At 41.1% G+C, this 21,813-nt stretch overlaps 1 protein-coding gene across 3 annotated transcripts in view; it reads left to right on the top strand.

The window, feature by feature from the left end:
* Positions 1-2,007: 2,007 nt before the first annotated feature.
* robo3 (roundabout, axon guidance receptor, homolog 3 (Drosophila)) overlaps positions 2,008-21,813 on the top strand; it is a 578,410-nt gene continuing 558,604 nt past the window's right edge. For 2 of the 3 annotated variants that reach the window (XM_072593113.1, XM_072593112.1), the window contains exon 1: positions 2,010-2,367. In XM_072593113.1, the coding sequence (XP_072449214.1) occupies positions 2,202-2,367 (166 nt within the window). In that variant the 5' untranslated portion in view covers positions 2,010-2,201. Of the gene's footprint in view, positions 2,368-21,813 lie in introns of all 3 variants that reach the window. The other variant, XM_072593115.1, reaches the window with a different exon arrangement.

Raw genomic sequence — 21,813 nt, 5'->3', positions numbered from 1 at the left:
CATCTGACCTCCTGAGCTGGTTTAAACTGTCTGGTGATATAGGTTAAAATCATTTGAGTAATTTTCCTTTATTGTCATTCTATTTTTATTTATTTTGCTCAGATCTACCAGGAGGTTTTGTGATATTTTCTGGGGCTATGGCGGACTGTCAGGGGAGAGTCGTGTTTTGTTCTGTGGTCCAACTATTGGAGTGTGAGCCAGGCTTGTTACGGCATCCCTTATCATGGAAAAGAAGGATGCAGTCAGCAAATACTTGGTATTGATAACTCAATGTACCTTTCCAGCAATAAAATGATCGATTAACTAGATTTTACAGATTCAGCAATGGGAGCAAGGTAGAGCCCTCCAGTGGTAGAGATAGGAAATGCCAGTGTAGAATTGTGATGCTCACCAAGTAGAATAGCTTCCCGACGCTCTACTGTCAGAGCATTTAGTAGCCATTTAATTGGGGAATAGACGGCATCTGGAACCTGAAATCTGCAACACAAGGCAAAAAGAGAAGGCGAAATGAGGGGGAAAAAAGTACTTTTATATAAAAGCAAGTCATGATACCCAGATCCAATAGCATTATCTTCTTACATTTTTTGCAATTAATTAGATTTGGAATCTCGAAGCAATGCATTCCATTCAATTTTAGAATAGGCCAGCGTGTAAATGAAATGGACATTTCAGGTTTAACTTGATGCAAGGATGAATTCCAGATGGAACGGCACATCGACTATTTCTGGTTCATCGGTGGCCCTTTTGTCCAAAGCTGTTTGAATCGTGACCCCTGGTGGACAAGCATCCGCATAGCAGTGGACCCAATTCAGGACAGGTGCACGTCAGAGAGCATGGGGAATCACTAGAGTGGCCAAAACAAAATGCAAAAGATTTTAAAAGGCAGGTAAATTCAGTGGGAATTTAAGACAATGAAGTAGGGTATAAGGTATTGGATAACGTCACACTGCAACTAAAGAGGATTTTGAAAACAGCACTTAATCTCTTCCCTCCTCAACACAATTGGGCTGCTCCTGATGCCAAAAGCCAAATGTGGAGGAGTCACTCTTGCTGATGAGAGGAAAGTGCAAATCCCTCGGCTTCAGATATGGGGTAAGGTGGTCCTGGAAACGGAATTCCTCTCATTAGAATTACGGACAACATGTGGAGGTGACATGGTGCTAAGGTTAGAGGTAGAAATGTCAGGGGGAAATTGATAATCTAAACAAAATACAAATTAGAAAACCACGCTGCACTTCCATGCTGCAATGTTGTCCCTTATTTTATTTTGGCATAATTACTGTTAATGGAGATTTGAAAATGTTCACAAAGTCTAATGCAGTGGGGATATTAAATGTAATTATAGAGGGTTGCTCAGAGATGTAAACGGGACATTGAGGGAAAAAACGTATAATGTTTAATGAAAGGCCGAGTGTGAGAGAGAGCACGGTTCTCTCTCGGCTTTTTGTTTGTTCCAAAGAAGACAATAAATGTCATTCTTAAAATAAAACGGTGCTGAATTCGGGGGGGAAGAGACGACAATTCTATCAGCGCCAGGACTGTCTAGATGCTAAAGAGAACAGTCAGTATATAGAGCTCTATTTGCATGGCAATGTCTGAAGTAGAATTAAAGTTTTCAGCAAACAATGGGAACGGGAACAGCTCCCCAGTCTGCCGCTGCCTTCCCCTATCTCTCATTAAGCTGGAATTTGTGCCGAGTTGGAGGGCTGGGGAGTTTTTCCCCCCTATTCCCCCCCTATTCCCCCCCCCCCATCTCAGTTCAGCGGGCAGAATTTCAGTGCGATGTGCAGTGTTTCACAACGCTCCCCTCTTCTCTCCAGGGAGCCTTATTAATCTCATAATTAAACATTTATTGGTGCGGGCACCTGGTTTCTGCTTCCACCACTATTCTATTCCCAACCTCCCCCCCCCCCCCCCCCCCCCAACCCACCCCCTTCCTTTCCAATCCTCTCCAGGGACCCTCATCGTGCACTCACACGAAGGGAAATACGGAGACCGAAAGAGAAAGCAACGAGAGTGAAGTGAGAATAGTCCATCAGTGCTGTACTCAGCTCAGTGAGCTGCCTGCCTGTAGACAGCACAGACTGAAGTTATTTGTACAGGCACTGAAGACATTCCAGATCATTGCCTCTGCCTTCTCACTTCCCCCCACCCCAAATATATATATATATATGAGAACAAAACAAAACTAATGCATAATCATGATGTTGCGATACCTGCTGAAGACCCTGCTCCAGATGAATCTTTTTGCAGATTCCATCTCAGCTGATTCTGTTAACTCCACCGATCCGCTTTTCGCCTTCAACGGCAGCCTCTCAGGTCTCGGTGATAACCTGACAGACATTGGAAACCTGACATTTACCAGCGGTGAGTGGGCCCTGCAAAATGATACTTATATTCAAAGTGCGTTTCAAACAAGCGGTTTGGTGGTGGTTATGGTGGGGTGTACCTTAATGCATTGAACCGTCTGAAGTTGGAGAGAGGGGCTCGGTAAACTTTCAACGCTGTTTTTTAACTGAAGAGAAATTGGGACGGTGCAGTTTGTTGCGAGTTTGGGCACCAGTGAGCTTCCAACTTGAGACCGTTAATTTGCCTCTCGGTGCGGGTGATTTTAAAGGGATTTGCTTAAAGACTCCTCACAGAGGCAATCCGTTTAAGTTGTGATTTTTTTTAATACTCTAGTGAAAGCCCTTGATTCGAGTAAATCGCATTCTTGTGTGTTCTATCTTTACAGAAAAAATGACTTGCTTGAATCCCTGTGTATTAGATGGTTAGAATTGTTACAAGATTTTATTGCTTTGAAATATTAATTAATTGCATTTTTTATGTCGGTTTAATTTTTTTCAGAATAAGTATCCCTTTTTTCTCAGGATTAAGAACAGTAATAAAAATTTAATTAAAAATCAATTTCCAGCTGTGTTTCATGAATAATTCTTAACTTTTTTTCTATATTGAAGTTAATTTGTACTGTTAACATAATAACATTGTGTTTTACTGATGATTTATGAGTCTGTGGGTTAACTTTACCAGGTACATACTGATTGAATGGTTGTGTCCTGTCAAACACTATCTCAGTCCTCATCCTTGTAGTATATCTTAGACTCTGTAGAGTCATACTAATTGATATGACAATACCTGACTTTAAAACCACACACCCTGGAAAACCATAGTATGGAGAGAGGATTTCAATAGTTTTTTTATCGTGGTAAAAAGCTAGTTCCCTCCTAAAGGGTGACTGTGTTGACGACAAATCCGACAAAGCTTTTCCACATCTAGGGAGAAAACAGAGGTGTGGTGATAAATGGACAAGATGTTTATTTTCAGAGTGCTACAGTGACAGATGATCAGAGTGACGTAACTGACATAAAGTGTAGAAAAAGCCCTGGAACAAATATAACCCTTCCACTTACTATGGCTTGGCATGATGCAACCATTTTAGGGAACACTTGGTGAAACAAGGGGCAACACCAAGCATTTTGAAAAATATTCATGAATTTGTGAGATAGAACCATGCCTAATAGTTTTAGCTCAGGGAGACGTGGGTGGAGGGTAGTGAGGTGGGGTAGTAATGGGAGTTTTTGCACAGAGCATTATTTTTGACTGACTCAGGTGGGAGCTGAATTCACCTGGAACTGTTCAGCATCTTCCCAACCATGGCCAATAAAATCCACCAGCAGTCAATTAAATCCATTGGCTGTCAATCCAGACAATAGGAGCTTTCACCTCATCCCCAGTCAACATCCCCAATCAACTGTATCAAAACATCATAGATTTAACTACTCACCACTATGAGGCATCATTGGTGAAGAACATCTGCTGTTCTCACCTACATAACAAAATAATTGCACTCCAAGAGGTGTATGAAGTGCTAATATTCCAGTGAAACTTGCGAGCTTGTTTTCCAACCCAAATATTTACCTATCGATCAACATCACTAAAACAGATGATATGGTCACTAACATTTTATTGTTTGTGGGAGAGTTCTATGCACAAATTGGCTGCCACATTTTAAACGTTACAACAAAAGCACTTCACTGACTGTAAAATCAGGGATAGCCTGGGGGTATGAAAGGTGCTATATCAATGCAAGTCTTTTAGCATGTGGAGTGGTTGAGACAAATAAGATAATGTATTCAAGTGGAGACTAGGCAGGCATACGTGGGGAAAGGGAAACGGATGGAAGCTTGTGTGTTTTAATGAACAATGTACAGAGTTGTTCTGTGCTGTAAAATTTGTATTCTATACAAAATATATTGAACACATGTGTAAATGTATTTGCTACACTGTTAGAAACTTTTTTCCGTAGAGTGATCTGATGGCCAAACTTTCTCCCAAAAAAAAATCAAAATGCTCGCCAATTTCCTTCAATAAATAAATGGTGGATCCTCTGTTTGAATGAATACAAAGAAAAGCTCAGGAATCATAATACCCTGAACATTATAAATGCAAAGAGCAAATCTTTGCTAATTGTATTCTTTGAATAAATTGAGCATCTAATCTTGTGATCATCATTATGATGAAGAACTGCTTGTGTAGCTCTCAAAGGGTTAGCCCTCATTTTATTTCAGTGAATGCTCTTTAGGTGGAACCCAGCAGGATCTTCTGTTTCAGGATATTTCAGTAAAATGATATGATACAATAATTGGAATAGAATATCTATTTTTCCTAATTATAGACAGTTTCAGACAAATTGGTGAGTTGTTTGTAATTTACTGACCACTTGATTGCAAGAATACAAAATGGTATTGGACTAGAGAAAAACCTTTTTTCTCTAAAGAATTATTATTTTAAAAAAGGGACCTTCGCCCAATAGTTCAGTACATTAATGGATGCTGAACATAGTGCTGATCCTCATGAATCTGGGAAGCTTATACATTTAATCGATCCTCTGAGCTATATTGAATAATCTGAGCCAAGCCACATATTAACGAACTATAGTTCTCCAGACAAGGCCTGACTAGTTGTTTAGTGTTCCTACTTCTGACTGCCTTCTTGTGACTCTTGTTAAACAGCCCGTGAACAGTAGGTCAGGCCAGGGCTGCTTTTGACTTCCTTACAGTTGAGCAGCTTACATTGCAATCTGCAGATGCACATGAAGGATGGTAAACAAGGTAAGGTTCGGGAGAGCTTTTATCGCAATGTTGGCAAATGGGACTAGATTAACTTAGGATAGCTGACATGGATGAGTTGGACCGCAGGGTCTGTTTCCATGCTGTACAGCTCTATGACTTTATGTGGAACTACCAAGAACCTTAGGAGAAGAGGGGACTAAATTGGCACAGAAGCAGAAGCCAACACATGTTTCCTTGTATACTTTCTGTGCTGAGGTTCTGACGTCAGTTGCTACTCTGTAATGCAGTGATTGGCACAAATTGGTCACCAGCTTGTGCCATCTCATTCTGGGCATGCCCTAAAGTAGGCACACCTGTTAACAATTGAAACAAAATGTTTTGGAAGGTACAATCAGTTAGTAATTGTCCTGATCTGCCAGATGATTCCACTATAAACATTAACCTTGTTTTTTCTTCCAGAGGACAATGCCTTTCTAGCTGCTCTAAGTTCAGATTTCCAGCTGCTTTTCTAACTGTCAATAGGTCCACTAGAACAGAAGGGTCAGCTGTATATAATAGCACACTGGAGACAGAGTTCAAACATGGCCCTTTTTCTATCTTTTCTCTCTTACCTATATTCATTTTTAACTCTGCTGCTGTTGTCGTTGGTGACTTGTAATGGAATCATGTCAATGCAAAGAGTCATGCGTCAGAAGTTAGCTTATATATAATATGTGAAAAGATGTGGTTGCTGAGGCAAACTGACATAGTCAATGCAATTTCTAAAAGACAAATGCATGACTTCAGAAAAAAATATAGTTTGAAGAAAATGATGTACTATCTTTGTGAAATAGAATTATGCTCTTAAAAAAAGTTACATTGGCCTCATATTGAGGAGATTAATGTCCTGGATAAAGTGAAATTGTGAATGACACACATCATTTCACCACAGACAGAAACAGTTCCTTTGTTTCATTGAATAGAATCACATAATGATCCTGCAGTTAAAAAGACTATGTGGCCAATTGTGTCCTTGTGAAATTGGTATCTAATTAATCCATTTCCATACTTTTCCCTACACATTTACAGATTTCCTCCCAACTAGCCTTCAGATTTTATCCAATTCTTAGTTGACAGTTACGACTAAATCTCTTTCCACTGCCTTTTCAGCCAGTGCATTTCAGGTCATAACAAGATGCTGTATAATGGTTTTGTTCCTCATGTCACTTTTTGGTTCTTTTGGCAATTTCCCAACATGTGTCCTTCTTTCTATTCAAGACCTTCATAATTTTGAACACTTCTGTTAAAACTATTGGCTTTATCTCTTCTAAGGAGTAAAATCACAATTTCGCCAGGTTCTCTGCATAGCTAAATTTACACATCCCTGCTACCATTGCAGTAAATTGCTTCTGCATCCTCCCGAAATTACTGATACCCTTCCAAAGGGTGGTACCTAGCATTGAACACAATACTCCAGCTGGGACCCAACCAGAGTTTTATGAAGATTTTGTAAAGGTTCCTTGCTTTTGTCCTCTGACTGAGATTTTAACTCAATCTAAAACCAATTACAGGCAATTAAAATCAGACCAAATTTATAAAACCAGGAATCCATATTCATGTGAAAGGTATAGTTTCAGTACTTAAATGGAAAGGCTACTTTTAATTCTAAAAGAATGCAATTTACAGAGCAGTATAGATTATCAATCTCTCAATGACTCCTTTGTATAAAGTTCATTAGGATTTTCTAATGTCTGTGTATTGACACTGTGCTGGACCAGAGATTAGTGTACAGGTAAAACAATTGCACATGGACAAATGAAACAGCATCAGCAAAGCATATTGCTGTGTCAGCTTGCAGCAGTTGTTCATACTATTTACTCTGGGTCAGAAGGTTAAACTTGCAGCAGGATCTCACACTCTCAGCTGCTGGTCCATTGCAGTACTGAGGGAATGTTGTACAATCTGCCTTTTGGATCAGACTATTATTAAAACCCCATTTAATTGAACCAGTGGGTCAGGCAAGTGCTGAGCACCCTATGTGATGGTATTGAGGAATTACAGGGATTCACTCCAGTATCCTCGCCTACATTTTTCTGTCATCCAAACACTCATTAAAAAAAAGCAGTAACTACTTATGAGTTATTTTGCTGTTTATAGGACCTAAGTTCAAGTTGGCCACAGATCCAAAGTAATCCATTGAGTGTAAATGACATTGGAATATAACAAAGAAGTGGTGGGAGCTATATATTATGTATGTCTGAGTCTGGAGATCTGATTCAGGACCCACTTGCTTCAGAGTTCATAACATCTGAACAGGTCGATTTAAAAAATATCAAGAAGATGTCAATTCTTTCTTAATTAGCCAACTATGGTAATCTTTGGCTGATTCTAGGGGGTTATGACAATGGTGAAAGGGATTATAATGATGGAGGGTGTTGTGGTGTTAGGGGAATGAGTTGTAATGTTGGAGTAGAGGGTTGTAACGATGGGGAGGGGGTTGTAATGGGGGAGGGGTTGTGATGAGAAGGGAAGGGCTGTGGTGTTCTGGGTGTGGATTGTAATGATTGATAGGGTTGTGGTGGTGAGGAAGGAGTTGTGATGGTGGAGGAGGATCTGTAATAATGGAGTTTGTGATATTGGGGAAGGGGGTTGTTTTACTGGGTTTGTGGTTGGCTGGAGAGTGCATTGAGTTAGTGGGGAAAGTGGTTGCTTTGGTAGGTTTATGGTTGGGTGGACACAGTGTTGTATTGGGGAGGGGGTTGTGGTGATAGCTGGTGGTGTTGTAATGATGGGGCAGGATGTTGTAACGAGGTTGGGGGTTGTGGTAATGGGGGAGAGGTTATAATGATGGAGAGTGAGGTTGTAATGATGGGCAAGGGGTTGTGGTGATGGAGGAGTGGGTTGTGAAGATGGGGAAAGGTTGTGGTGTTCCGGGAATGGGTTGTGATAACAAGTAACAGGTTGGGGTGGTGGAGGAGGCATTATTGGTTGAGTGGAGAGTTGGTCATGTTGGTGGGGAAGGTGATTGTTTCGGTGGGTTTATGGTTGGCTGGAGAGGGAGTTGTGGTGATGGTCCATCAATTGGTTTCAGCCTCATTAGGGAACAATGGTCAAGGTCTCTCGCAGCTGTCTGCGAGCTATTGCCCCCTGCTGGAAGAAATGCATGTGCTTGCCAGGCAAGGACAGGCTGTGGTGCCCCCTCATGGTCACATCTTGTTAGCTCATGCCAGTCAGACTGACAAGTGAAGACTCTGTTTGGATGAATTGTAGGAGATTGCTTGAGACCCACACATCCCAAAGTCTCCTTATGAATGAAGAATTTCAAAATGTAACCTGAAAGAGAAGTTGAAACAAGTGACAGAGTTGGTATTTTTGGAGATGTGACAGGGTTGTGGGCTTGTATAAGATTTTATATGAATTTTTTCACTTGGTCTGGTAGTCTGGTAATCCTGATCATTTGTGCAGGAGCCGTTTGAAAGGTTTATATCTCTTATACATAAAGATTTGACAGCAATGTAGCAACCCGCTTAGTCCTTCAGCTTTACACTCCACATGAGCCTCTTCCCATCCCTTATTCATCTTACCCTTCAATTCCTTTTAGTTCCCTTTCTCCTGCATTAATCTAACTTACTAACTACATCTCTGTCCTTCACTATGTACTGGCAGCTAGCACATTCTAGCCAACATATGGGAAAATAGTCATTTTCTCAATTCTTTATAGTTTCATAGTGACTATGTTCTATTATAGCCATTCATTTTGATCAGCCTGCAAGTGGAAATCTGGCTTGATCTATTAAGCTAAAGCCTTTCATAATTTTAAAGATGTTTATTTGTCCACCTTCCAAGCGCTCTCTTTTCTCGAGAAAATCGCCCCAACCTGTCCAGTCGTCTGTCAGTCAATAGAGATTGTTCTCTATTTTGAACATTTGAGGCTGGTCTGTGAATTCTGGCTAGCTATATTTTTTAAGAGAAGCCTCTCAGCTTATTGACTCAGAGGTCAGGCTCCCTCTGCCAGAGATGGGCTCCTGGTGTATTCTGCAGGCAGCTGCCTCACTGCCACTGAAGGGTCACTGAGAGGATTCAAAGCTGACAGAATCATCAGGACATCTTTACCAGACAGTGTTGTCCAACTTCATCCTTGGCAACGTCAGCTCCCTTGCTCTCCCATTGCAAGCGCTATTGATGTTTTACAATCTGCTAATGGGCAAACTCTCTTTTTCTGACAGACACGCCAATGGCTCGCCAGCACTGACATCTCTTTGTGTCATGCAAATTGGCTGATTGTAATCAGAAAGCCTGTTCCTATTCCTGAGGTTAAAAGTCAAGGTTGCTGTTTTGCCAAGACGAGTGCGCATTATAATTCAAATGTCTATCACTATGGTGACATCAGAAGTTGGAGTACCAAAGTCAACATAAAACTGATGTGTTAGCATCTGTCCTGGTGCCAGAGGTGATATTGACACGCAACTGCACCTTAACCCTTCAAAAAAAGCCTTTCCAAATCAAAGATTTCTACAATTTGTGCTTTTGAAATTGACTTCAAATATCCTTGTTAATAAGCATACCCAAAGGGTGCAAATTATAATTTCCATTAAAAAGAACAGGGCTGTTAGTGTAAAACCAACAGTTAAATTAGAGTCCTGTTCTCTTCCTTGGGACTTGGATCTTTGATCCCATGGGACAGGTGCCAGCTATCCTGCTTTGGATCAAATATGCCAGGCTTTTGTTTTGAGTGAATAATCTAAAAAATTCCAAATAGCAAACCTGCTGCCTAAAGTCTACATTTAATTGTCATTGCTTCTATTAGTCCAATGCTTGCTTAGAATCTCTGTCTCTCTCTCTCTCTCTCTCTCTCGCTCTCTCTCACGTCCTCGTCCTTGCCCTCGCCCTCACCCTCGTCCTCACCCTCCCTATTCTACCATCCCCAAAGTCTGACACTTGGACCAATTTGCTTTTTCATCCATTGTGTGGACCGTATTTACCTTCGAGTCACTTGGAGTTGACCATTGGCAGTACTAGACTTTTAGAATGCAAACGTTTTAGAGTCATTCAAGGCTGATGCTGCCTCTCCTGCTACACATCCATAAAGGCACATGGATGGTTGTTTCTCAAAGGTGTAGTAACACAACTGAAGCCATGGTGATACCACTGCATTAGTGATTATACTGTTGCATGATATTTTAAAGTGCAGTTTAATAAGGTAGAGAAGTAGTGTAGACAATTGAGCAAAAGGCTGCTTGGTTACACTTTATAAAAGCTACATGTTGCTGAAGGCTTTTATCTTCCATTCATTGGGACAAGAGCAGGAATACCAAATTTCAATGCATTAGAATAATTTATAGCACACAAGGAAAGGTATTAATTGGCTTGTAAGTCAACTTTGACCCAGATCATGGGCAGCACAGTGGCACACTGGTTAGCACTGCTGCCTCATAGCACCAGAGACCCAGGTTTAATTCCTGCCTCAAGCAACTGTCTGTGTGGAGTTTGCACATTCTCCCAGTGTCTGCGTGGGTTTCCTCCAGGTGCTCCGGTTTCCTCCCACAGTCCAAAAATGTGCAGGTTAGGTGAATTGGCCATGCTAAATTGCCAGTAGTGTTAGGTGAAGGGGTAAATGTAGGGGAATGGGTCTGGGTGGGTTGCTCTTCGGAGGGTCGGTATAGGCTTATTGGGCCGAAGGGCCTGTTTTCACACTGCAAGTAATCTAATCTAATGTTACAGGTCACTATAATCTCTTCATGCTTCCAGGTATTTCCAAAAAATGGCAAGGTTTGAACATACTCCTTTTGTATTCAGAGAACTGACCACTACATATGAATATATTCCATGTCTAGCAAGCATAAGTTACAAGTTCAGCAAATTATCTTAAATTGGTTGTTAGTATAGCTATTTGCACACAAATTTGTTCAGCAAGTGCTGTCCACATAGAATCATGTCAACTTAACAGTAGATATTCTTATTTTATATATTGCAAGCACAGGTTGGTTGAGTAGGATCTGTTACATTCAGAGGAACATGTTGTTTGATTCAATTAGCCTCTTACTGGGACATATGACCTGGAGTATGATAGGCAGAATGTCTTTCTGAAAGAATACAAATTAAAAAGCAGGTAGGTCTCAATGATGCTACAGAAGCATAGATATAAATATTACCTTTATTATGCACAGCAAGCTGTTGTGATTGAGAATACTGTGGCTGAGTTTTCCACTTGGGTAGTGGAGCAAGTTCAAAATTCTGTACAGTGGCGGAGTATTGCAAAAATAATTGAAAAGGAAACATTTCTAAGGCTGTCAAGCAAGAAATGTGATTATTTGGGCAGTTCTATCAAAAGTGCTGAAAAAGGTACAATGGGTTGAATGGACAGCCCGTTTCTGTGCTGTAAAGTTTTGTAAAGTTTCAAACTCACAGCTGGTAATTTATCCTGAAGAATGGGTCCACAGTGCCTGCTACTCATCAGCCTCTTACCTAATCACTCTGCCTTCAAGATGTTTGGTGTTGGCAGACTGTTGGAGCGTGTGAAGGAGAGTGACGTGTTAGCCCAGCCCAATCTTTTCCTACCTCACATCCACCGCGTACCACAGGCTAACAGTATTGCAGTCATTAGCCCAGTGGGACCAAAACAGATTGCAATGCATTCACCTTTGACCCACTTGACATCTGTTAATATAAAACAGACATAGAATTGGAGCTGGGTTTTTCTTAAAACGTGGGTCTTTGCTACATAATACAGGTGGTTTATCCATTATCCCACAGAGGGAACATTAGTTTCAGCTTTACTAATGAATGAACTAGCTATGCTTTAACCACTTCCCATCATTCAGATGAGACATTAAACCAAAGATCCATCCTCTCTCTCTGATAAGTGTAACATATTCTATGATATTATATGAAGCAGAGCAGGCTGGTTTTGACCAGTGACTGCTCAATATTTAGCTCAGGGATTGCAGCAGTCCAAAATGGTGGCTAACTATCATCTTCTCAAGGGCAGTTGGGGATAGATGGGTGATAAATACTGGCCTACGTTCAGAAAAGATTTACAAGGATGTTGCCAGGGTTGGCTGGTTGAGCCACAGGGAGAGGCTGAATAGGCTGGGGTTGTTTTCCCTACAGCGTCAGAGGGGTGACCTTATAGAGGTTTATAAAATTATGAGGGACGTGGATAGGGGAAGTAGACAAAGTCTTTTCCCTGAGGTGGGGAACTCTAACCCAAGGACATTGGTTTAATGTGAAAGGGGAAGAATTTAAAAGGGACCTAAGCGGCAACTTTTTCAAACAGAGGGTGGAGCGTGTATGGAATGAGCTGCCAGAGGAAGTGGTGGAGGCTGGTACAATTACAACATTTAAAAGGCATCTGGACGGGTATATGAATAGGAAGGGTTTAGAGGGACATGGGCCAAATGCTTGCAAATGGGACTAGATTTATCTAGGATAACTGGCCAACATGGATGAGTTGGACTGAAGTGTCTGTTTCCATGCTGTATATCTCTATGACTCTATGCTGATAATCACAACAACAAAATTTCTGGTTATCACATTTAGTTTATGGGAACTTGCTCTCGGAAAGCTGACTACTAAATTGATAGCATTTAGAATGATGTCCTTTAAGAGTATTTCGATGTCTATAAAGCATTGTGATGATCTGAACACATCAAGAGATACTACCTGAATGCAAATATTTTCTTTTCTCATGGGGAATGGCAGAAGGCGTTGAAATAGGGGGATAGTTGGCTATAAAGTTTCCACAAGATAAACATGAGTGGCAGAAAGTAGAATCTGTACAATGCTAAAAAATGAATCCCTGTCATTTTCCAGAGTGTGGTTATAGTAATGCAAGTATAAAACAATTGTAATGCTCCCTTTTCTTTATGCCATCTTGGTTTCATTGGAGTCATATCCACATTTGAAATGACTAGCCAAATTGGAAAATCTCCAAATACCCTATAAATAATTCCAGTCCACCTCTCTGGCTGACATTTAAGCATGGGATGTCCTGCCCAGCTGTTTAATAAACCAAATGAACTGTCCTGCCTAACATTGCTCATTCAAGCCACACCAGCAAGGGATTGACCACTCATCTAAATGCATGGCCTTGTGATAGTGTACAAAATGGCGCCAGCATTCACCGTTCTTCCAAGTAGTCCACTGTATCAGAGATGATTTGGATGTTTGAGATAGATAGGGTATGAATCCAAATGACCCCATCCTCCTATAATTGGTGTCTGATTCTATTGCTTGGAGTGCCTGTCATCGAATCCAAGAATGAAACCGTGTGGAAGTGGTCCTTTCAGCCAAGTATTCCTGTGCTGACTCTCAGAAAATACAACAATCCCACTCTTTCTCTGTGTCCCTATCAAGTATTTATTCAATTCCAGTTTGGAAAGATATTATTGAATCCACTTCCAATACACTTTCAGACAGCACATTCCAAATTATAACAATTTACTGCTTAACGTTTTTTTCTTGATGTCACCTCAGGTGGCTTTACCCTTGTTCTCAGGTTTCCAATGCTATTGAACCAATTTCTCCTCATTTATTCTATCAAAGTGAGAGGTCTTGTAGCTAGCGGGTAGAGTTCCCGTCTCTGAGCGAGAAGCTCCAGCTTCAGGTACCACATCAAGACTCAATGGCCAAGCAAAGCGTGTTTGTAACATGGCTAAACAAGTTCACTATCAAACTGCTACTCTCTCTAGAATGGACAAAAGGTAAGAGTGGGAGAGATTCCTGGTCAGCCATATGATGAAAATATTGTCCCATCACTGGCCAGAGTTCCAGACTACAACATTTATGTAAAAGAATAATGTGCCACAACAAACTGAGCTAAGTGTACTCCAACCCTCTCACTCCATTAAAACCTTTCAAGATTTTTGAACACTGTCTCTGATTTCAGTGAACCGCCTCCAAAAGAGACTGTCACTCAAACACAGTCACACTGTCAAAAAAAAAGTATTTTGTATATTAGGGCAGTCTTGGTCAATAGATCACCTCACAAATCAATGGGACGATTAGCCCCCTTGGAAAGAGGGGGTGGGAGTGGCAGATGGAGGAGGGGATAAATCAACAGCAGCGTGGCACCAGCTGGCTGCATATTAGCACAACATTGAAAGCTGCTGCACTGAGCCAGCTCCTGCTGAGAGAGAGAAAATCAGGCAGAATGTAAGATGCAAATATAAGAATACGTATGTGACTCAGCTGAAAGAAAACTTATATTCCCAGAGTTGTTTTTTGGGAAGGAGCAGTGGAAAGGGGGGTAGAAACCCACAAATCTGTATGAAATTAAATGTTTTCCATTTAACTTTTCTTGCTATTTAACTGAAACTGAAATTGCTATTTGAATTATTCTATTTTAAGCCATCAAAAGCAACATTGGCCAAGGTACAGGATAGGTACGTTTGGAGTTTTGATATAGTTTTGTATAACACAGTTTTTGTGGTAATGCAGCCAATGTTTTGATAAAAAGAAGAGTTCTGTCCTGACCAATATTTATCCCTAAAAATCACCAGCAACAATCACTGATTATTGTCATATTGCTGTGCATAAATTGACTGTGCTGTTACCTAAATTGCAACAGGTTATCTCTGCTGTTTGAAGTCATATCTAACAAAAGGAAAGATTGTTTTGGTTGTTAGAGGCCAGTTCCATGGCATGACTGCGAGAGATCCTCACAATGTATATTCTAGACTGAAGCATCATCAGCTACATCATCAGTGACCTTCCCTCCATCATAAGATCAGAAATGGAGATGTTCACTGATGACTGCACGATGTTCAGCAGCTGTTGTAACTCCTAACATACTGAAGCATCCTGTGTCCTAATCCAGCAAGAACTGGACAACATTTAGGCTTGGGCTGAACAGTGACAAATAACATTCATGCCATTCATGTCAGGTAATGAGCATATCTAACAAGAGAGAATCCTATCATTGTCCCTTGGCATTCAGTAGCATTGCCATCTCCATGATCAACATCTTGGTGTTAAAATTGACCAGAAACTGAACCAAACGTATCTGAACTTAACATATAAATACTGCGGGTACAAGAGCAGGTCAGAGGCTAGGAATCTTTCAGTGAGTAACACATTTTCTGTCACTGCAATCCCAATCCACTATCAACAAGTTACAAGTCAAGAATGTGATGAAGTATCTCCACATGCCTGCTTGAGTATAGCTTGAACAAAATTCAAGAACCTTGGCACCATCCAGGACAAAGCCGCCTGCTTATTGACACCCTATCCTCAACATTCACCATTCACTCCTTTCACCATCGATGTGTCATTGTGTAGCATCTCCAGGATGCACTGCAGTATTACAGCAAGGTTCCTTCTACAGCACCCTCCAAACCAGAAAACACTGCCATCCAGAAGAACGAGGGTAACAGATGCATTGGAACAATGCCAATTGCAAGTTCAACCTCCAAGTTGTATATTATTTAGATTTGGAATTAATTTTGGTGTTCTTTCACTCAGGCCGAGTCAGAATCCTTGAGATTCCTCCCAAAAAGCATTCAGTCTCCCTACATTCCCTAAGCATTTCAAGAAGGCAGCTCACTTACCTGGAATACCTAATGAATGCTGGCTTAGCCATTGTTATCCACATTCAATGACCGAATAACAATAAAAAACATTCAAAAGTAGTTCACTGATAATGAAGATTTTTGGGATACCCAGAGACCCTGAAAAGCACTTTATGAATGCAAGCTCTTTCTTTCTTTTAAATGGAGGAGGGGAGCAAGTACATTCACGTTGTAGATATATGTCCCCAAAGAGAGTTCAGAAGGGCAGTGGTGTTCATCAACCCAGTTGAATACAAGTGATCCAGGCTCCGATCAGTTGAACAGTTCTGAGGAGGTTGATCGGGAATGCGGCGAGGTAAGCTTATGAATGCCTCCAACCTTCAATTAAAACAGAAATCACTGAGTATCAATGGAGACTGAATCTTTGACGTAGAGTCATATAGCATCGAAACAGGCCCTTCAGCCCAACTTGGTTTCCTAAACTGATCTACTGCCACTTGCCTGCATTTGGCCCATATCCCTTTAAACCTGTCCTATCCACGTACCTGTCCACATAATAAAAAAAACCTCAAGACTCTTCACAGGATTATTATAAAACAGAAGATAACACTGAGCCTCCAGAAGATGTTAATCAGATGTATGAAAGCTTGGGCATTTTAAGAAATTTCTTAAAGAAGAAAAATGAGATGAGAGGCAGAGAACTGTAGGGAAAGTTTCCAGACCCTGCATCAAGGCAATTCCATGTATGGCCAACTATAGTAAAATTGTAATGCTCCAAAGAACGTAACTAGACGGGTGCAGATATTTTGAAATTTGTTAGGGTGGAAGAGATTACAGAGATAGTGAGAGGCAAGGCCAGGGAGATTTGAAGGCAAGGATGAGAATTGGAAAATCAGGATGTTGGTTGACTGAGACCCACAGTGTAAGTCAGTGAATATAGGTGATAGGGGAATGGGTCTCCATGTAAATTAAGACAAAGGAAGCAAAATTTTGGATAACCTCATTTCATTGAGGCTAAAATATGGGAGGCCAGTCAGAAATGTGGTGGAATAGTTGAGCTTGGAGATAATAAATGCACGAATGAGCACTTCAACAGCAGCTGTGTGAGCTGGGATAGCAGTGAGGTTAGGCAATGACGAGGAAGTGGAAAAGGCCATCATCTTATTGTTGGTGCCAGCATGACATTGAAAGCTTATCTCATGATCAAATGTGACACGAAAGTTCTGAACAGACTGGCTTCATCTCAGGCAGTTGTCAGACAAAGAGTAAGCATAAATGGTGTATTCAAACAGGTCGATGTGGTTAGTGGAGTGCTGCAAGGATTTGTGTTGGGACCTCAGCCAATGACAATCTATGTTAATGACTTGGATGAAGAAAGTGAATGATGTATCTAAACTTGTTGATGATACAAGTTGTGAGGAGGAAAGAGATTGCAAAGATACCTAGACAATATAAGTGAGTGGACAGCAAGGTGGTAAATAAAGTATAATTTAAGGAAGTATGGAGTTACTCAGTTTTGTCATAAGATTTAAAACATTTTTTTAAAGGCATGAAATTAGTAAATGTTGATGTTCAGACAGGCATAGGTGGACCATATCAGGAAAGTTAGTATGTGGGTAAAGCAAATGGCATATTGGCTTTTATTGCAAAGGGTTTGGAATATGGGAATAAAGAAATCTTGCTAGAATTGTCTGCCTGGGAAATTGTGTGCAATTTTGGTCTCCATATTTAAAGATTGGAGGCAGCATAGTGACAACGTTTCACTTTATTTCCCAATGGGGTGAGAGGCTGATTAAATTGGATGACCATTTTTTCGGGTTTAGAAGAATGAAAAATAATCCTTTTCACAAATGCAGATCATATTGGGGCTTGACAGGATAGATACTAAGGGGTTATTTCAGCTGGCTGGAGAATATAAAACACGGATCACAATCCCAGGATCAGAATGAACTGAGGAGAAAATTTCTTCAAAGTGTTGTGAGACTTTGGAATTCTCTACCCTAGAGAGTTGTGAATTCTCCATCATGAAATGTAAATAAGTCTGAGATAGGCAGACTTTTAGACTTTTAGAGAATGAAGGGATTTTAGGTGCAGACAGGAAACTGGAGTTGAAGTTAAAAGTCAGCCCTGATTGTATTGAATGGTGGAGTAGGTTGATAAAGGGCTGTGGGGCCTACTGCTGTTACTAACTCCTGTGCTTTCATGTTCATGTTAAAGGGATGGCATTGATAGCCAGGCAACAGTGTTTGAAAGAGGGACTCGAAGCAATTATTTCAGCCTTTCCTATATTTTAATGGAGGAAAACTCTGCCATAGACTCTTCGAGCATACCAAAGGTAATGGGAGCAGGTAGAGAAATCATTACAGATGATGCTGAAGCAATGGTTCATTTGGTAGAGTCATAGAATCATTGAGATGTACAGCACGGAAACAGACCCTTCAGTCCAACGTGTCCATGCCAACTAGATCTCCCAACATAATCTAGTTCCACCTGCCAGCACCCAGCCCATATCCCTCCAAACCCTTCCTATTCATATACCCATCCAGATGCCCTTTAAATGTTGCAATTGCACGAGCCTCCACCGCATCATCTGGTAGCTCATTCCATACACATACCACCCTCTGCGTGAAAAAGTTGCCCCTTAGGTCCCTTTTATATCTTTCCCCTCTCACCCTAAACCTATGTCCTCTAGTTCTGCACTCCCCCACCCCAGGAAAGAGACTTTGTTTATTTATCCTATCCATGCCCCTCAAATGGAACCTAAGGGACAGCAGGGGAGGGGTAGCTGGTGTGAGTAATCATGTCAAAGTTGCAAAAGAGGAGGGAATATTCCTCAATCTCACTATCACAGAGGATCATTTTGAGATTTTGATTAGAGTTATTTCAGATTAGTGGCAGGAGTGAGAATCTGATTGGAAGAATTCAAACATGGATTTCCTGGAACAAATTTGGAAAGCAACAATGCATTCAAGCACTTTAGAGAGGAAGGGGAGATTGAAGATGGGACGATAGTTTACAAAGATGGTGGGATCAAAAGTTTATTTTTTGAAGAGTGATGAGATGAGTGTTGACTTAGTGGAGAGAGAGTGAGGGAGAGATGGCACCTCCAGCAAGAACAATATCAGCTGATGTGGAGACCAGAAGCTGGGAGGCTAATTCTCGTCTCCAACATTTTATTACTCTAACTAAAATTGTTAAAGTAGTGTAGATGTGACAAATTTGAGTTTCTCTACAAATCTAATGAAAAAAGTCAAATGTAACCAAGCTTGTTTATTTTGCTTGATCTTTGAATATTAAGATTGTGCTAACATTCTTTAAATGTTAGTTGCAATCTTCTGACCTTAATAGTTTGTGTTATTGGTCAATACTTACTTGGAAGCTGTTTCACAGTAATTCTATATAATATGGACTGAAAGAGTTAAGTTTCTAATGTAGCAAACAAACCAACTATCCATTTAAAGGAAAGCTCAATAATGGGCCTGTCACCACTTAATTGTGGCAGACAATGAGATTCCCTGGGGAGGCAGGGATAAAATGGACAAATTGTTAGACAGGGAAAGTTACGCATGCATTGATGTCTGAGTAATGTGCTGGTTTATAATGAGATCTTACTTACTCTAAAAATATATATAAAACTGAGTGGATTATTGACAATTCCGAATTGACCAGTACTGTCTACATTCTGCTAATATTTCTAACTTGAAACATATGTTCTCAGAGAAGCAAATGGATAAAAACAAAACCATCCAATTGCACAAAGCCAAACCATTGCCCCAATTTGCCCCACCTTGTTCCATTTCCTATTTCGGAATGTAAGATAGCAGCCTGCTGCTTGGTAAAGCAGTAGGTATACTTTAAAAATCATTCAGTAGCTGTAAAGTGTTCAGGACATGTTCTGTAAAAGTTAGCCTTTTCCCTTAGAATTACTGATTTTTTTTTTCTCCGCTTCTCTTTTTAAAGGTCTTGACTCCAGCTGGCGAATGGATACATAGTTACCATTCCTGTGTTACCATATTCAAGTGACATCACAGTCCTTCTTTCTGAAGGAAAGGGCTTGAAACGTAATGAGATAAATGACTAGATAATCTGACTGATGTTGTTCAAAAAAACTATTGGCCAGACCACTGGCAAACCTCTCTGCCCTCAATTAGAGACAAAAGATCTTTCTCATCCACCTGAAATAGCAGGCTGGGCCTCAGTTCAATGTTTCAAATAACAGACAGCATCTCTGACAGCTCTGCACTCTTACATTACTGCAGTGAAGCCCCAGCCAGCATTATGTCTTTAAGATTCAAGAGTGGGGATTGAACCTGCAATTTTTAACTCATAGCCACACTTCCAGAAGTGTCACTGTTAGAATTTAAGAGCTTACTGGCATGGAGAGTTTGAGATGACTTAATGATTCCCTCACTACCAGCCTGGAGCTGAATCATGGAGCATATCAACTGTAAATCGCTTGGCAGCAGCACAAAGGGTGAGAATCATAGTTAACAAGAGCATAATGAGACACCTCACTCCTTTCAATTACTCAGAAAAACAGGAGTCAGAGATAGTTGGGGAGTGTTGGGGAGTGTGGAGGTGGTGGTGGCTGTAGTGAAAACAATTAATATTTTTTATAGTGATGCCATTGTACTCTCAGTTCTCCTTCTTCCTAGCTTTGCACCATATTGATTCATAATAAAATTAATAAAATAGTAAGACTATGGGCTGGATAAAGTGAGACCCTGTCTGTTTGTCCTGAACAGGTGATGATGGGCCTTTTGGGCGGCACGGTGGCACAGTGGTTAGCACTGCTGCCTAACAGCGCCGGAGACCCGGGTTCAATTCCTGCCTCAGGCGACTGACTGTGTGGAGTTTGCACGTTCTCCCCGTGTCTGCGTGGGTTTCCTCCGGGTGCTCCGGTTTCCTCCCACAGTCCAAAGATGTGCAGGTCAGGTGAATTGGCCATGCTAAATTGCCCGTAGTGTTAGGTAAGGGGTAGATGTAGGTGTAGGGGTATGGGTGGGTTACGCTTCGGCGGGGCGGTGTGGACTTGTTGGGCCGAAGGGCCTGTTTCCACACTGTAAGTAATCTAATCTAATTTTCCTTGTACTGTTGGTAATGTCTCATCAGAATTTATTGATTTATTAGGTCGTGGTAGGGGGCAGTTAAGTGTCAAATACTTTCGTGCAGAGCTAATACTTAGAGGTCAGAGCAGGGATGGAATACAGGATTCTTTCCCTGAGTGAATCATTTGAGTTTTTATGACAATCCAACAACTTAATTGACAGCACGGTGGCACAGTGGTTAGCTCTGCTGCCTCACAGCACCAGAGACCCAGGTTCAGTTCCCACCTTGGGCAACTGTCTGTGTGGAGTTTGCACATTCTCCCCGTGTCTGCATGGGTTTCCTCCGGGTGCTCCGGTTTCCTCCCACAGTCCAAAGATGTGAAGGTTAGGTAAATTAGCCATGCTAAATTGCCCGTAGTGTTAGGTGAAGGGGTAAATGTAGGGGAATGGGTCTGGGTGGGTTGCTTTTCGGAGGGTCGGTGTGGACTTGTTGGACCGAGGGGTCTGTTTCCAAACTGTAAGTAATCTGAAATTAATTGTCATTTTTACGCCAGCTTTTTATCTCCACACTTTTGAGCTGAATTCAAATTGAGTTCTGAACTCAAATTCGGCTGGATTATTGGTAATGAGTCCATTACCAAGTATTTTGACTTTAGCCTGGGAGTCCAAAATACCTTTTTATCATGCTCAGTTTTTCAAGCCTTCTACAATACACAGTTTACGTTTAGCGGAAGAGACATGACCGACAATAGGATGAGAGACCGTGGGATCAGAAGCCTATCTATGCAGCAAGCATTTCGGATGTGGATGCACTGCTGTGGGAGTAGATGCAGATTCAATTGTGACTTCAAGGCAAATGGATAATTATCTGAAGAGAAAGATCATCCAAGTTAACAAGGAGTGGGTGTGTCACTAGGATGCAGCAGGTCAAATGCCTTCCTAATGTTCTGTAACCAGTCTACGATTCTAAATTAGCAATACTTGACCAGTCTTATTTATTTCAGTTTCTCTCCTCTGCTCGTGCCCTTGCTGGATTTCTATACCTGGGCATTCTTTCTTGAAGTTTGATGCCACAAACTTATAAGCAGCCACAGCACATTTCTCTGCAGTGGTAGTTTATCATTGCATAGTTACAATTCCTCTGTGAGTGTAGCAGAATTGTGGATTTTTTTTCAGGAGCTGGCATCAGGGTTAGTTGCATTGAGA

This window comes from Chiloscyllium punctatum, chromosome 23, assembly GCF_047496795.1.
Source record: "Chiloscyllium punctatum isolate Juve2018m chromosome 23, sChiPun1.3, whole genome shotgun sequence".
Classification (NCBI taxonomy): Eukaryota; Metazoa; Chordata; class Chondrichthyes; order Orectolobiformes; family Hemiscylliidae; genus Chiloscyllium; species Chiloscyllium punctatum.
Note: the sequence above shows the minus strand (reverse complement) of the source record. Positions and strands in the feature narration are given on the sequence as shown.